The sequence below is a fragment of the Alexandromys fortis genome, unplaced genomic scaffold (assembly GCF_014885135.2).
Source record: "Alexandromys fortis isolate MF-2015 unplaced genomic scaffold, M_Fortis_MF-2015_v1.1 scaffold_45, whole genome shotgun sequence".
In the NCBI taxonomy this organism is placed as follows: domain Eukaryota; kingdom Metazoa; phylum Chordata; class Mammalia; order Rodentia; family Cricetidae; genus Alexandromys; species Alexandromys fortis.
This window is the reverse complement of record NW_026067926.1, coordinates 4,382,369-4,398,697: the sequence shown is the minus strand read 5'-3', so window position 1 is coordinate 4,398,697 and position 16,329 is coordinate 4,382,369. Positions and strand designations below refer to the sequence as shown.

Here is a 16,329-nt window from a genome sequence, read left to right as displayed (position 1 = left end):
GCAGGAGCTGATGCAAAGTCCATGGAGGAGTGCTGCTTACTGGCTTACTTCCCATGGCTTGCTCAACCTGCCTTCTTATAGAACCCAGGACCACCAGACTAGGGATGGCACCATCTGCCAAGGGCTGGGCCCTCTGCTGGGCCCTCTCTCATTGGTCACCAAATGAGAAAATGCCTTACAGCTGGATCTCAGGGAGGCATTTCTTCAGCTGAAGCTCCTTCCTCTCTGGTGACTCTAGCTTGTGTCAAGTTGACACACAAACACAGCCAGTACCCTGGCCCAGGTGTTTGCAGGGATCTCCCTGTCCCTTCCTTCCATCTCCCCATCGAGGAGCTGGGCTTGCACACGTGTGCTGCTGTGCTCAGCTTTTACATGGGTCTGGGAGAGACAAACTCAGGTCCTCACACGGCCTGGGAAGCACTTTATCCACGGGGCCATCTCTCTGGGCCCTGGGAATGTTTATCAAGCACGGACTTACCATGTTCCTAGACCACTCAGGGACCAGGAATGTGGAAGCGAACAACACAGCAGGGCATCTTCTGTGGGGTCTTTCACTAGGTTAGACAATGTCCTAGCACTCCGTTGCCATGTGACACTGTTCGGTTCAGAAGCTTGAACACGTACGTGTTTTGGTTTGGAAATCAAACCCCCTTCTATAGACGACCTCGAGGTATTTCTGTCCCCGCAGCTGTGTTAGTGGAGTTTTCATCTCCTGAGAGTGGGAGACCTGTGAGAGGGGTCCCAGGCCTACTGTCCTTGGAAACCCCGGGGGCCGTACACAGTGCACCTGCAATGTTCCTCTGCTCCCCAGCTTCATGGAGACTTTGAGGCCCTCAGCTGTCACATACCAGAAGCCTCTGTCTAACTCTGGCTCATAATTTACTGCATTTGGGGAATTACGTTCAAAGTTTTAGAGTCTATAAAATAGACAAATGTCGCACTTGATTGCTTCTGCAAGTTAGGCATTCTGTAAAATTTCATTCCTTAAAACAAACAACTCCCCTGCCTGCGCGCTCGCATTCTAGAGTGCTCACCTGGGAGGTTTTGAGGGGAGTGTGTGCTGTGGGCATGAGCTCCTTTATCGATGTTACTTTCTGGTCCACGATGGTCGCATCATTGTTGCTGTTCTGGTTCAGGGCTAGCAGACGGGCACACGAAGGGACCACACCGAGTCCTTCACAGGGCCGCAGCTTCACGAAGCTAAGATAGTAAAGCATCAACCCTGCCACTCTATGCTTCTGTTCTTCACCCAACCCTTAGACCAGCGGTCCCCAACCTTCCTCATGATGGGACCCTTTAATACACTTCCTCATTTTGCAGTGACTCCCAACCATAACATTATTTTTGTTGCTACTTCATAACTGTAATTTTGATCCAGTTATGCATCATAATATAAATATCTTATATGCAGATTGCCTTAGGTGGCCCCTGCGAAAGGGTCACTGAACCCCACAGGGGTCACAACCCAAAGGTTGGGAGCCACTGTTATAGAGTATGGAGAACCATCTAGAGTGCGGTAGGCTGTCTTTGAGATTGCTCAGCCACTCAGTGGTGGAGGACCTCAGCGTCCCGTGTTCAGCCTCTGCGTCCCCCTCGGTAAGATGAGACCACAGGGTGCTTTCCCCCACACAGGGCATCAGTGCGCTGGGGCCCACCATTGCTGTCTCTTCTTTCTTGTCCCAGGCCTTGTTCCTGTATGAGCTTCTGGAGAAGACCACGGACAGGCCCGAGGAGATCCTGAGGTAGGGTGGTGACGAGAAGTAATCATATAGCCAAGGACCTGCCCCAGTGACCTACTTCCTCTGCCTCTGTCCTACTTTCTGTTTCTAGAGTCTTCCAAAATAACACTTTGGTGACTAAAATACTGAAATTCAGAGCCTGTAGGGACGTTAGAAGTTACGGTTTAGAGCGATTTAGTGCTCAATCCGTGTTGGGTGGAACTTGCCTCCTTTGGCTCCTTCCTTCTCCCCTCCGTACCCCTTCTCAGAGGTCCTTGCTTTGTTTCGCAGTGCTGGGCAGCTGGTGAAAGGCGTGCAGTGCTCACACATCGATGCTATGAGTGCCCATGTCTTCCTGGTCCACTTCCAGTATTTCGAGAACAACTTCTCCCTGCTTTCACCAGATCAGGTACCCGGGGGTGTTTTCCTGCTTCTGGCTCCCTCCTGATGCCAGGGTAGGGCCTGGATTGACTGTGGTATCTAAAGATATTTATACCAGAATCATACAGATGTAATATTGAGCTAGCTAGAGCCAGATATAGAAAACATGTCCCCTTCCAGCTTTCTGGGAAGATAACAGATCTCATTGCAGGTTCCCTTAGTTCTTATTTCTTTTTTTAAATTTTTTTGAAACAGTTTTCTGTGTAGCTCTCGCTGTCCTGAAATTAGCCCTGTAGACCAGGCTGGCCTTGAGCTCACAGAGATCCACCTGCCTCTGTCTCTCGAGTGCTGAGATTACAGGCATGTACCACCACCACCTGGCTGGTTCCTTTAGTTTCCCTTCGTTATCTGGGAGCACAAAGACCTCTGTACCTTATAATACATGTGACATAAAAACACACAAATTCATACCAGTTTCCTTGCTCTCTGTATACAAGCACTGTGTTACTGCATAAATCTATATTATTAAACCAAAACAGTTGCATAAGAGCCAGAAAGACGGCTTAGCAGGTAAATGTGCTTGCTGTCAAGCCTGGACAGCTGAGTTCAAATCCCTGGGACACACATGGCGGAAGGAGAGAACTGACTTCTGAAAGTTGTCTTCTGACCTCTAAATGCATGCTGTGGCACACTCGCTCTCACACGTAAATGAATCAATATAGTGAAAAGTAAAAATAGTCACATGATATCCTGTTCTAGTCACATGCCAGATGTTTGGCTACCTGTTGAATGAGAATCTTAATCTCAGGGTCGTGGGTTCGAGCCCCACGTTGGATGCCAAAATGTAGTCATAATTAATGAGGTCCATAATAGCCCAGTTGATGAAGGGTAACAAGTATTAATCTGGGGAAAATCTCACAATAAGGGTAAAGAACCATGGTCCTCTGTGGGCACTGGAAGCTATGACGAGAGCTCCAACCACCACCCAAGAAAGTGGTCATGTTTTTTGTCTGCGCTTATCAGTCCACATGTAGCGTCTCAGACCATGCCCTCATGGGCTGGTACCCAAAAGACTATTGGCTGAATGAATTCCCACAACAGTTGAAGAATGTTCAGATGCAATGTCACTCTTTTGTAATCATAAATGAAGTTATTCTCATACACGAATGAATACATTCATCTTATTATTGCCTCAGTTTCCTCCACTATTAGTGGTCAAAGGAGAGGTAGCTACACTGTGATGTTGAAATAGGAGCGGCGGGGCTGCGTCCCCGGCACCCGGCCACCCGCATGGCTAGTTTATACCCAGAAATAATTACACGGAAACTGTATTCTTTCAAACACTGCCTGGCCCGGCTAGTTCCAGCTTCTTATTGGCTAGCTCTTACATATTGTTCTAACCCATTTCTAATATTCTGTGTAGCCCACGAGCTGGCTTACCAGGGAGGATCTTAACCTGCGTCTGTCTGGAGCGGGAGAATCATGGCGACTCTTTCTCAGCTTCTTTTTCCCAGAATTCTCTTCTGTCTACTCCGCCTACCTAATTTTCTGTCCTATGAGGGCCGAGGCAGTTTCTTTATTAATAAGAAATCACTCCCACATCAGTTGGGGAGGAAAGGGTTTATTTGGCCCACACTTCAGCATTGCTGTTCTTCACTGGAGGAAGTCAGGACAGGAACTCAGACTGGGCAGGAACCTGGAGGCAGGAGCTGATGCAAAGTCCATGGAGGAGTGCTGCTTACTGGCTTACTTCCCATGGCTTGCTCAACCTGCCTTCTTATAGAACCCAGGACCACCAGACTAGGGATGGCACCATCTGCCAAGGGCTGGGCCCTCTGCTGGGCCCTCTCTCATTGGTCACCAAATGAGAAAATGCCTTACAGCTGGATCTCAGGGAGGCATTTCTTCAGCTGAAGCTCCTTCCTCTCTGGTGACTCTAGCTTGTGTCAAGTTGACACACAAACACAGCCAGTACCCTGGCCCAGGTGTTTGCAGGGATCTCCCTGTCCCTTCCTTCCATCTCCCCATCGAGGAGCTGGGCTTGCACACGTGTGCTGCTGTGCTCAGCTTTTACATGGGTCTGGGAGAGACAAACTCAGGTCCTCACACGGCCTGGGAAGCACTTTATCCACGGGGCCATCTCTCTGGGCCCTGGGAATGTTTATCAAGCACGGACTTACCATGTTCCTAGACCACTCAGGGACCAGGAATGTGGAAGCGAACAACACAGCAGGGCATCTTCTGTGGGGTCTTTCACTAGGTTAGACAATGTCCTAGCACTCCGTTGCCATGTGACACTGTTCGGTTCAGAAGCTTGAACACGTACGTGTTTTGGTTTGGAAATCAAACCCCCTTCTATAGACGACCTCGAGGTATTTCTGTCCCCGCAGCTGTGTTAGTGGAGTTTTCATCTCCTGAGAGTGGGAGACCTGTGAGAGGGGTCCCAGGCCTACTGTCCTTGGAAACCCCGGGGGCCGTACACAGTGCACCTGCAATGTTCCTCTGCTCCCCAGCTTCATGGAGACTTTGAGGCCCTCAGCTGTCACATACCAGAAGCCTCTGTCTAACTCTGGCTCATAATTTACTGCATTTGGGGAATTACGTTCAAAGTTTTAGAGTCTATAAAATAGACAAATGTCGCACTTGATTGCTTCTGCAAGTTAGGCATTCTGTAAAATTTCATTCCTTAAAACAAACAACTCCCCTGCCTGCGCGCTCGCATTCTAGAGTGCTCACCTGGGAGGTTTTGAGGGGAGTGTGTGCTGTGGGCATGAGCTCCTTTATCGATGTTACTTTCTGGTCCACGATGGTCGCATCATTGTTGCTGTTCTGGTTCAGGGCTAGCAGACGGGCACACGAAGGGACCACACCGAGTCCTTCACAGGGCCGCAGCTTCACGAAGCTAAGATAGTAAAGCATCAACCCTGCCACTCTATGCTTCTGTTCTTCACCCAACCCTTAGACCAGCGGTCCCCAACCTTCCTCATGATGGGACCCTTTAATACACTTCCTCATTTTGCAGTGACTCCCAACCATAACATTATTTTTGTTGCTACTTCATAACTGTAATTTTGATCCAGTTATGCATCATAATATAAATATCTTATATGCAGATTGCCTTAGGTGGCCCCTGCGAAAGGGTCACTGAACCCCACAGGGGTCACAACCCAAAGGTTGGGAGCCACTGTTATAGAGTATGGAGAACCATCTAGAGTGCGGTAGGCTGTCTTTGAGATTGCTCAGCCACTCAGTGGTGGAGGACCTCAGCGTCCCGTGTTCAGCCTCTGCGTCCCCCTCGGTAAGATGAGACCACAGGGTGCTTTCCCCCACACAGGGCATCAGTGCGCTGGGGCCCACCATTGCTGTCTCTTCTTTCTTGTCCCAGGCCTTGTTCCTGTATGAGCTTCTGGAGAAGACCACGGACAGGCCCGAGGAGATCCTGAGGTAGGGTGGTGACGAGAAGTAATCATATAGCCAAGGACCTGCCCCAGTGACCTACTTCCTCTGCCTCTGTCCTACTTTCTGTTTCTAGAGTCTTCCAAAATAACACTTTGGTGACTAAAATACTGAAATTCAGAGCCTGTAGGGACGTTAGAAGTTACGGTTTAGAGCGATTTAGTGCTCAATCCGTGTTGGGTGGAACTTGCCTCCTTTGGCTCCTTCCTTCTCCCCTCCGTACCCCTTCTCAGAGGTCCTTGCTTTGTTTCGCAGTGCTGGGCAGCTGGTGAAAGGCGTGCAGTGCTCACACATCGATGCTATGAGTGCCCATGTCTTCCTGGTCCACTTCCAGTATTTCGAGAACAACTTCTCCCTGCTTTCACCAGATCAGGTACCCGGGGGTGTTTTCCTGCTTCTGGCTCCCTCCTGATGCCAGGGTAGGGCCTGGATTGACTGTGGTATCTAAAGATATTTATACCAGAATCATACAGATGTAATATTGAGCTAGCTAGAGCCAGATATAGAAAACATGTCCCCTTCCAGCTTTCTGGGAAGATAACAGATCTCATTGCAGGTTCCCTTAGTTCTTATTTCTTTTTTTAAATTTTTTTGAAACAGTTTTCTGTGTAGCTCTCGCTGTCCTGAAATTAGCCCTGTAGACCAGGCTGGCCTTGAGCTCACAGAGATCCACCTGCCTCTGTCTCTCGAGTGCTGAGATTACAGGCATGTACCACCACCACCTGGCTGGTTCCTTTAGTTTCCCTTCGTTATCTGGGAGCACAAAGACCTCTGTACCTTATAATACATGTGACATAAAAACACACAAATTCATACCAGTTTCCTTGCTCTCTGTATACAAGCACTGTGTTACTGCATAAATCTATATTATTAAACCAAAACAGTTGCATAAGAGCCAGAAAGACGGCTTAGCAGGTAAATGTGCTTGCTGTCAAGCCTGGACAGCTGAGTTCAAATCCCTGGGACACACATGGCGGAAGGAGAGAACTGACTTCTGAAAGTTGTCTTCTGACCTCTAAATGCATGCTGTGGCACACTCGCTCTCACACGTAAATGAATCAATATAGTGAAAAGTAAAAATAGTCACATGATATCCTGTTCTAGTCACATGCCAGATGTTTGGCTACCTGTTGAATGAGAATCTTAATCTCAGGGTCGTGGGTTCGAGCCCCACGTTGGATGCCAAAATGTAGTCATAATTAATGAGGTCCATAATAGCCCAGTTGATGAAGGGTAACAAGTATTAATCTGGGGAAAATCTCACAATAAGGGTAAAGAACCATGGTCCTCTGTGGGCACTGGAAGCTATGACGAGAGCTCCAACCACCACCCAAGAAAGTGGTCATGTTTTTTGTCTGCGCTTATCAGTCCACATGTAGCGTCTCAGACCATGCCCTCATGGGCTGGTACCCAAAAGACTATTGGCTGAATGAATTCCCACAACAGTTGAAGAATGTTCAGATGCAATGTCACTCTTTTGTAATCATAAATGAAGTTATTCTCATACACGAATGAATACATTCATCTTATTATTGCCTCAGTTTCCTCCACTATTAGTGGTCAAAGGAGAGGTAGCTACACTGTGATGTTGAAATAGGAGCGGCGGGGCTGCGTCCCCGGCACCCGGCCACCCGCATGGCTAGTTTATACCCAGAAATAATTACATGGAAACTGTATTCTTTCAAACACTGCCTGGCCCGGCTAGGTCCAGTTTCTTATTGGCTAGCTCTTACATATTGTTCTAACCCATTTCTAATATTCTGTGTAGCCCACAAGCTGGCTTACCAGAGAGGATCTTAACCTGCGTCTGTCTGGAGTGGGAGCATCATGGCGACTCCTCACTAAGCTTCTTTCTCCCAGAATTCTCTTCTGTCTACTCCGCCTACCTAATTTTCTGTCCTATGAGGGCCGAGGCAGTTTCTTTATTATTACAAGACCCACCTCCATCACTGTGAGACACTCTGTTACATAAACGGACATTTATGAGGCATTCTCTATGTCTGATTTTATTACTGTTTGGCTGAGTTCCCTGTGCTTACCTTGTAGGTCAATTGTTTGGCATGGAAATACTGGGAAGTCTCAAGGTCCTCCTTGCCACCGTTCCTCTTGACTACCCTCCCGTAAGTGAGCACTGAGCCCCTTTCTGACTCAAGTCACCCACTGAGGGGGTTCCCGAAGTTTGCAATTCTTTCCCTCTGGGTTCTGTTAAGGAGCCAGAGGCAGGATGAAGAACGCATCAGACCTGCGAGTCTGGGGTTACTTCTGGGCTCTGAGTAGACAGTGCTCCACAGGGTCTCTAAATTGGAGCATGGTAGGTAGGAGACACAAGGCACATCCCTTGGAGTGCTCAAGCTTACAGGACATCCCTGGGATGGTGTCTGGTGCTGTTGTTGCCTCTGGTCTTGGGTCAGTGCAGAGCAGACACCGCTTTCCTCTGTCCTCTGGTATTTCTGTAGGTCCCGCTTCCTGGCTTCCATTCCCATCTCTCGCTGTGTGCGTTTTCTGATCAGCCTGGGGAAGAGACACTTGGACACCTTGGTTTTAGATTCACATAAAAGGAGCTTGGTCATCAAGAAGGTGCAACAGTGTCTGGTAAGAGAAGATCCTGGGAGACACTTTCCCTGGTGTCCTGACCCTTTGGTGTATCTGTGGCCATCTCAGGGAGCTGTGGAAGGGACTCGGTGGCACCTTGAGCCCGCAGTGATGGCTAGGAGTCTGACTTGTGAGACTCAGAGCAGGCCCTGAAATTATCGCCTGGAGTAATCTTGGCCATTGGTACTGGAAACTTCCATCTCAGAGAGAGAATGATGGATATCTACAGTGGAGGACTGCATTCTTTTTAAGCCTTGCCAGCAACTGGTTCTGTGGCTTTAGCCAACCTGCCTTTCCCTCCACCTCAGCATCCTCATGTGTAACGTGGGTACAAATGCACAGCATCCTGCAGCGCTTGCGGGCACAAAGGGGGCAACACATTGCTGCGTGTCAGGGCCCCAGGCGTGGTACTTGGGAACCAGGAAGTTTCGCTATCTGCACAGAGCACAAATGCTTGCTACCTACAGGTCCTGTGATGATGGAGTGGACTAGGCCTGTAACACCTTCCCACAGCCAACACATGCACATGCTATGTTTGCCATTTTGAGAAAGAGCGCCGGAGGCTCAGGTGCTGCTTCCTATGCCGTACCAAGATGCCTATCTTATGTTGCTGATGCTGGAGCCCAGGGCCTCGTGCATTCTGGGCCAGTGCTCTACCACTGAGGGGTGTGTCCTGGTCTTGGTTATCAAATACGCAGTATCCCTGGAGCAGTAACAATGGTAACAGTCTCCATTTACTGAGGCCCTGCTGTGTGCTAAGCTGGGGGTTCCCAGGCACCTGAGGGCTGCTTCCCTGGGTGGGGGCATCAGGTTCAGTACCATCTTTGGTGGGCTGTGGCAAGGTAGGTGATTCTGATCCAGACAGATTAATGGGGTCTGAGGATGGAGAGGGTCCTGACTCCAGCCGGAACTCCCATCAGCTGTCCCTGTTGTTTCAGGACGGTGTCATTGCCGATGAGCACACTGTGGACATTGTGGGAAACCTCCTGTGCCATCTGACAGCTGCCTTCATCGAGAGAGGGATCTCACCCAGAGCCTGGGCCACTGCTCTGCACGGCCTCAGGGGCTGCACAGCTCTCAGCTCTGAGCAGAGGGCTGCGGTGAAGTCCAGGCTTCTGGAGCAGTGGGGGTAAGAGGAGCCTGCCGTGCTGCGGGGGTGTGGCAGGATGGACGAGAGTGGCCTGGCTCGGTTGCTTCCACAGAGACCACCAGGCTAGGACAAGAAGTCTGCACTAGCTGGGCGGTGTTGGCGTGAGCCTTTAATCTCAGCCCTTGGGAGGCAAAGGCAGGCAGATCTCTGTGAGTTTGAGGCCAGCCCGTCTTACAGAGAGAGTTTCAGGACAGATTCCAAAGCTACACAGAGAGACCCTGTCTCAGAACCAAAACCCAAACCCAAACCAGCTTGATGTGACATATACCTTTAATTCCAGCACTGGAGAAATGGGGCTCACTGGCCACGCTACCGAGTTTACTTGTTGAGCTGCAGGCCAATGAGAGACCCTGTCTCACAAGGACAAGAGGTGGGCAGCTCCTGAGGACTAACACCCAAGTTTGTCCTCTGGCCTTCCCACCCATGTGCACATGTATATACAGGCACACTCACACATGCACACATAATCACAAGATATGATATTTTAGGTGTAAGATATCGTGATTACATTATGGAATTTCTTTCTGAATGCCAAAGATAGAATCCAGTACCTTGTTCAAGTTAGGCAAGTGCCCCATCACTAGGCTACACCCCAGTCCTTGTTATTTTGGGACAGACTTTTTCTATGTAGTTCCAGATGGCCTTGAGTTATGGAGTCCAGGCTATTCTTGAATTGTGATCCGCCTGTGTCTACCTCTTGAGTGCCAGGATTGTAGGTAAATACCACCCTACCTGGCAAGAGTAGATTTGGTTCATAGATAAATTGAGAGGAGGTGGAGACTCCTCTGCCTACCAACTCCTCAAGTATAGCTTCCATATTACATTGTTCCTTACCAGAACTGTGTATTATTTATTCTAATCAAATTAGTATCATTGTTGACATCACCACCCAAGGCCCAGAGTTTACACGAGGCCTCACTCTTGGTTTACATCCATTAGGTTTGGGTAAATGTGTGATGCCATATTCTTCATTATAATATCGTACTGAGCCAGGCAGTGGTGGGGCACGCCTTTAATCCCAGCACTCGGGAGGCAGAGGCAGGCAGATCTCTGAGTTCGAGTTCGAGGCCAACCTGATATACAGAATGAGTTCCAGGACACCAAGGACCACACAGAGAAACCCTATCTTGAAACACACACACACACCACACACACATTATCACACTGAGACTGGTGACTGGCTCAGTGGGGAAAGGCATCTGTAGTCAAGCCAGATGACCTGAATGAAACCCACATGGTGGAGGGAGATAATGGATTCCTATAAGCTGTCTTATGACCTTACACATGTGCCATGGCCTTTCTTCCCCCAAATGTAAAAAGGATAAAATACCAAAAAAAAAGTTTAGTATTTTTCTCTTCTACCGGCCTCTTCTCTGCCTAGTCAGTTCCTCATCCCCCCATGTCTCTGCTCACCACTGACAGCTTTGTATTCTCTGATGGTCGTGTAGTGGGAGCGTTCAGTATTTAGCCTTTTCAAATAGACTTCTTTCACCTAATAATATTCATTCAAGTTTCCTTCCTGTCCTTTCTTGACGTGATAGTTCATTTCATTAGCCCCGCATAATACCCCACTGTCTCGAGATATCTGGGGTGGTTTGTCCATTCACCAGCTGGAGGGCATCTCCATGCCTCCCAAGTTTTGGCCATTATAATTAAGGCTGCTATAAACATTTGTATGCAGATATTTTTAGGGACATAAGTTTTCAGACCTCTTGTGTAAAAGCAGAAGTGTGCAGTGGCTGGGTCATAAGCAGAGGATGTGTTTGGTTTTCAAGAAGCCATCAAAATGTCTTTCGTGGAGGCTGCCCCATCTTGTGCTCTTGCCATCAGTGAGTGGGACGTTCTGTTTCTCTACGTTATTTTATGCTGTTGTTAAGATACTGATGATGGGCTGGGGAGGTGGCTCGTGGAGTAAAGTTGCTTTGTTGCTAAGACTGAAGATCTGAATTCAATTTCTCGGATAATTTGGTGGAAGGAGAGAATTGGTTTCCTCAGTTTGTCCTCTGACCTCCGCAAGCCTACGATGGCACAACCCCTCCATAAATAGATGAATGAAATAAAAATTCAAAAAGATATTGATATTGATGATGATAAAGACGAAGAAGCCTGGATCCAGGGAAATGTGAGCTCCCTGTAGCCAAGAAAAACTCTCATTTCCTATGTAGAATTTCCTGTTGTGGACCAGACATTTCGGTAGGACCCTGCTATCTATCAATCAGTGCTGAGATGTCAGCTTATAAAAAAGATTTATTTTTATGTGTGTGTATGTGCTCATGTGCATACATGTATGTTTGCATGTGCCTGAGTGAAGGTGCCCATGGATTCCAGAAGAGGGCATTGGATCCCTTGGAGCTGGAGTTAGAGGTGATGGTGAACGGCCTGATGTGGGTGCTGGGACCCAAACTCTGGTCCTTCTCAAGTGCAGAAGTGCTCTTCACGGCAGACCCATCTCTCTAGCACCATGTCTTTCTTTTGTTTTCGGTTTTGTTGTTGTTGTTGTTGTTGTTGAGACAGAAGCTTGTTCTGCAGTCCACACTGGCCTGGAACTAACTCACTGTGTAGCCCAGGCTGCCTCAAGCTCATCTCTCCTGTCTCGGTTACTGAGCACTGGGAACAAAGTTTGACAGTAGTCATTTCTCACAGGCGTCTTGCTGTTATCGACAGGGTAGGCAGTTTTAGTTTTGGCATCTGTAGAATAGAGACAGACATGAGTGAAGACCCTGGGACAGAGCCTGACACACGTGTGCCGAGTATGCAGCAGCTTCCTCCTAAAGGGACTGGCTGGAGATGCTCATGGCTCTTAAGACAGGCGTGGTTCCCACCTTCAGGAACTTACCATCCATCTAGTGGGCTGACGCTTTGTAAAACGGATTGGGGGCCAGAAAGAATCTCGAGTTAGTTCCAGTTAAAGTCCCAGGGACAATTCTGGTTGGTCAGTCTTGCCAAATGCCTACTTTTGTCTGTTTGTTGCTCAGGAAAGTGAGAAGACTGGACCAACAGCCTTTCTAGGTTTGAAGGATGATGGGATACAAGGGCATCAGATAACCCCATGGCATGCCTTTTCACTCTGCTTCTTGTGTCTCTTCCTAGACCACCTCAGAATTGGGCAGCGGAGACGATGAAGGATGTGGCACCTTTCTTAGCATTTTTCTCAGGAGATGAATTGCGCATGATGGCCACAAAGGTATCGCTGTGCAGTGTATGGAGAAGGCTGAGGGACTCTGAAAGGGAGAGGAAGGGTGGCTGGTCAGAACCTATCAGGCTCCAAACTTCTACCGCGTCTCAGAGAGCTCAGATATTTCTGGCTTCATCACAAACTGGCCAAGACTCTAGGAAAGTAGCTGAGTTTTGAGCAAGATGAACCCCAGACCTTCCTCACACAGATGTAGTCAGGACAGCCAATGCCATACATCTAGCATCCTGCGATCTGTGAGCACCTTATACACTTGCCCATTCTAGGTCAGATACCCAGAGGGGCATGGTTGCATGAACACACATACATATCATAAAACAATGACTCTTTATGGTGTGGGCTTCAGATGCAATGTAAGAAAGCAGCGCGCAAAACTAGCATGAACCTGTCTGCCATCCTCTGTCCAGTCATAGAAAAACCATCTTTTTGGTGTCCAAACATATAATCAAAAGCACTAGATATACAAGTGTTATATGCAGATCTGATCTTTTAAAAAAAAATCACTTGCGAGGTTGTCAAAGCCTTCTATCAACATGGTAAAACCTCAGAAGCAACATTGAGTTATAAAAATCCCTGCGCTGCATGTGATTATGGTGGTAGGATACGCAGCACATGAATAAATATTAGCTAAATTAATTTTGAGCATGTTCAAAGCAAGAATGGTTTAGCGGCGTACACAAGGATGGTCTATGCCAAATTCGGGATCGTTGTTCCATCTAGGAAGGAGCAAGGTGGGAGTGTGAGGAATGCGCCTGTCAGTTATGTCTGTGATGTTTTATTTATGAAGCTGCAGGCAGTGTGGGCATGTGGGTGCTTTGCTGGATCATTCTCTATGCTTTTAAAAATAAAACAAGATATACATACTTCTGGTTAAACAGATCCCAAATGTCCCAGAGGCTCTTGGATGAAAAGCAAGCCCCCTCCCATTAGAGCCGGTCTCCATCCCCAGATTCCTCTGCTTCCTTTCAGAAATCCCATCCATGTGTGCATACACATCCCTCTTAAAGCCAGAAAATGAGAAATATGAAGCATTTGGCTATTCACTTTGCATTTAAAAAAAATTGTAACTACAAGGGCCATTGGCGAAGGGCACTTACTTGCTGCCAAGCCTGGAGACCTGAGCTGAACCCGGAGACCTACATGATAGAAAGAGAGAACTGACTGCCCAAAGTTGTCTTCTGCCCTCCACACATGTGCCATGGCAAGGCATCCCCCAAGTAAATAAGTAAATAAATATGTGTTTAAAAAGTAAAAATACATATACAAATATAATATAATACAAATATTAATACAGTTATGAGGGTTGGGGAAGCATAGGAGACATGCCTTCTTGGGTGATCTTCTCACTGAGCAAACATTGTAGAATAGAACACGTCACACAAACTGATAGCAACAAAAGGCATCATCTCTTGGGCCCACTGTTGCTATGTGGCCCCTTGATCGAAAATGTTATCCAGCAGGACGAGCAAACAAAGAAACAAAATCTTCCTCCGTTACTTCTTTCCTTCCTTTCTCCTTTCTTGTGCATGTGTGTGCGTGTGTGTGTGTGTGTGTGTGTGTGTGTGTGTGTAGGTCACAGAGTAGGGGAATCAATTCTTCTTCTGCCATATAGATCCCAGAGATGAAATTCAGCCCTCAGCTTTGGCAACAAATGCCCTTACTCAATGAGCCATCTTGTTGGCCCTTGGCTGTGCTTGTATACAATGGCTTACCAATAGCATTACCACATTCTTGTGGGAACGTTACCGTACCTGGAGTCCAATCTTGACGGAAGTGTGACTGATTTTGCAGTGTGTGAACGTTGCAGAACCTTAGGGCATATTTGAATGCACTGGAGAGATCTGGCTTGGTGGCTCAGGATTGCAATCCCAGCACTCTGGAGGTAGAGGCAAGATATCTCATGTTTCAGATCAGCTTGAGCTGTATAGGGGGTCCCTGTGACGGGGGAGCAGCGAGGGAGGGAGATAGAGGTAAATAGATAGAGCCTTGAGGAGTCTCTACGGTGGTCACTACGCTGGACTGTCTGACTCAGCATCTGTGGAGTCCAGGCCTGATTGTCTGCTAATTCACAGGCATTTTTTCCATCTCTCCAGGGCTGAGAGCTGCAGGTGTGTCCGGTGACTATTCTGATAGGGGAGGTGCCTCAGCAAGGTGCTTTCTCTTTGGGGGCTGAGTAACAGTGAGGCAGGGCTTTGTAAGAGAGCCTGATGCATTTTCTGGTCTCGTGGGCAGGGCTCCCCATACTATCTCAAGTCCCAACAAAGTGGTTTATTTCCACTAAGAGAAACGATACCTTCTCCAGGGTCACCAAAGCTCCTTCACTGTTAACCTTAGTTCGAATTCACATAACCCTCCTCTGTCTATTTGTAATTTATGTGTATGAGTGTTTTCTCCGAGTGTAGGTATGTGCACCGCTGGCAGGCCTTGTGCCTTGGGAGATCAGAAGAGGGTGCTGGATCCTCTGGCACTGGAGTTTTTGCAGATAATTGTGAGCCATAATGTGGGTGCTGGGGATAGAACCTGGGTCTTCAACATGAGCAGAAAGTCCTCTTAATTACTGGGCTTTCTCGTCAGCCCCTAATGTTGTTGTCCCCCTTTAAAAAATAATAAATAGAAAGCCAAAAGTTAAAATAGTACTGAAGCAGAGGTGTATGCAAACTTACACCTTTTGTGGATATTATCAGACTGCTTGGTGGTGGCACACCATTCAACAATTCCGGAAAATCTCATACGCACAGCCTTCCATATCTAGCTTAGCATTAATTATTATTATTTTATTTTTGGCAGTCTGATGTGTGGAAAGTGATGGATGCCTGTTATGCAGTGTTTATTGTGTTGCTGTGGAAGTCAAGTATCATTTGGTAGGATTCCCCATTAGAGATGATATTAGTTGGGCAAAGGATTAAATTTATACAACAAGCTATTCTAAAGAAAAACACCATCTTGAGGCATTAAGTAGTGTCGCCGTTTAAACTCTGACTTAAATGCAGCTCACGTGTTTTTGTCTTTTAACTACAGTTTCCTGACCTCCTACAACAAACAGCTTCCAAGATGGTTGGGATGTTGCCCCCCAAAGAATTCCTCTGGGCTGTCTTTGAGTCTGTTCGGAACAGCAGTAATGACAGCCCCAGCTCTGACCTCACCTTTGGTGAGTGTTTAACCCGGCATCTATGGTGGCGTTGTTTCCTGTGACATAACAGCATCTCCTTCTCAGGCAGCTGTATGAAATACTTGTACAGCGGTAGAATGGCAAAACCCACAGGCCAAAGAATGACAGGCCTATATCTGAAATCAGGGGCTGGGCATGAAGGTTTGACAAGTCAACATGGGACAAGCATTTCATTAGGTTTGGCTTTTTTTTTTTTTTTTTAAAAAAGATTTGTTTATTTTTATTTTATATGTATGGGGAATTTTGCCTGCATGCATGCTTGTACAGTACCTTCAGTGAGCAGAAGAGGATGCTAGATCCCTTGGAACTGGGGTCACAGACGGTTGTAAGTTGCCATGTGGGTGCTGGGAATAGAACCCAGGTCCTCTGAAAGAGACAGTGCTCTTAACTGCTGAGCCATCTCCACAGCCTCAGGCTTATCTTAAAGGATCGGCATAGCTTAGCAGCTAAATGGTACAGGTTGGTAGGGTTTGGGTTCTGAGTTTGTGACTTACTGGCCGTGTGACTTTCCCTAAGCTCTTCCGATTCTCGGTATCTCAGACAGGGTTTCTTTCTGTAGCTCAGTGGCTTGCAGCTCATTGTGTGGTCCAGGCAGCCTCAAATTCCTGTTCCTTCTGCATCAGCCTCCCTAGTGCTGGGATGGCAGGTGAGAGCCACCATGCCCAGCTGT

At 47.7% G+C, this 16,329-nt stretch overlaps 1 protein-coding gene across 1 annotated transcript in view; it reads left to right on the top strand.

Annotated features, from left to right (window-relative positions):
- Window positions 1-16,329, top strand: part of Otoa (otoancorin) — a 73,570-nt gene that overhangs the window by 35,662 nt on the left and 21,579 nt on the right. Inside the window, exons 14-20 of the mRNA XM_050143357.1 lie at window positions 1,684-1,742; window positions 2,010-2,127; window positions 7,602-7,675; window positions 8,012-8,147; window positions 9,086-9,276; window positions 12,388-12,481; window positions 15,509-15,638. Of these exons, the coding sequence (XP_049999314.1) occupies window positions 1,684-1,742; window positions 2,010-2,127; window positions 7,602-7,675; window positions 8,012-8,147; window positions 9,086-9,276; window positions 12,388-12,481; window positions 15,509-15,638 (802 nt within the window). The remainder of the gene's footprint in view (window positions 1-1,683; window positions 1,743-2,009; window positions 2,128-7,601; window positions 7,676-8,011; window positions 8,148-9,085; window positions 9,277-12,387; window positions 12,482-15,508; window positions 15,639-16,329) is intronic.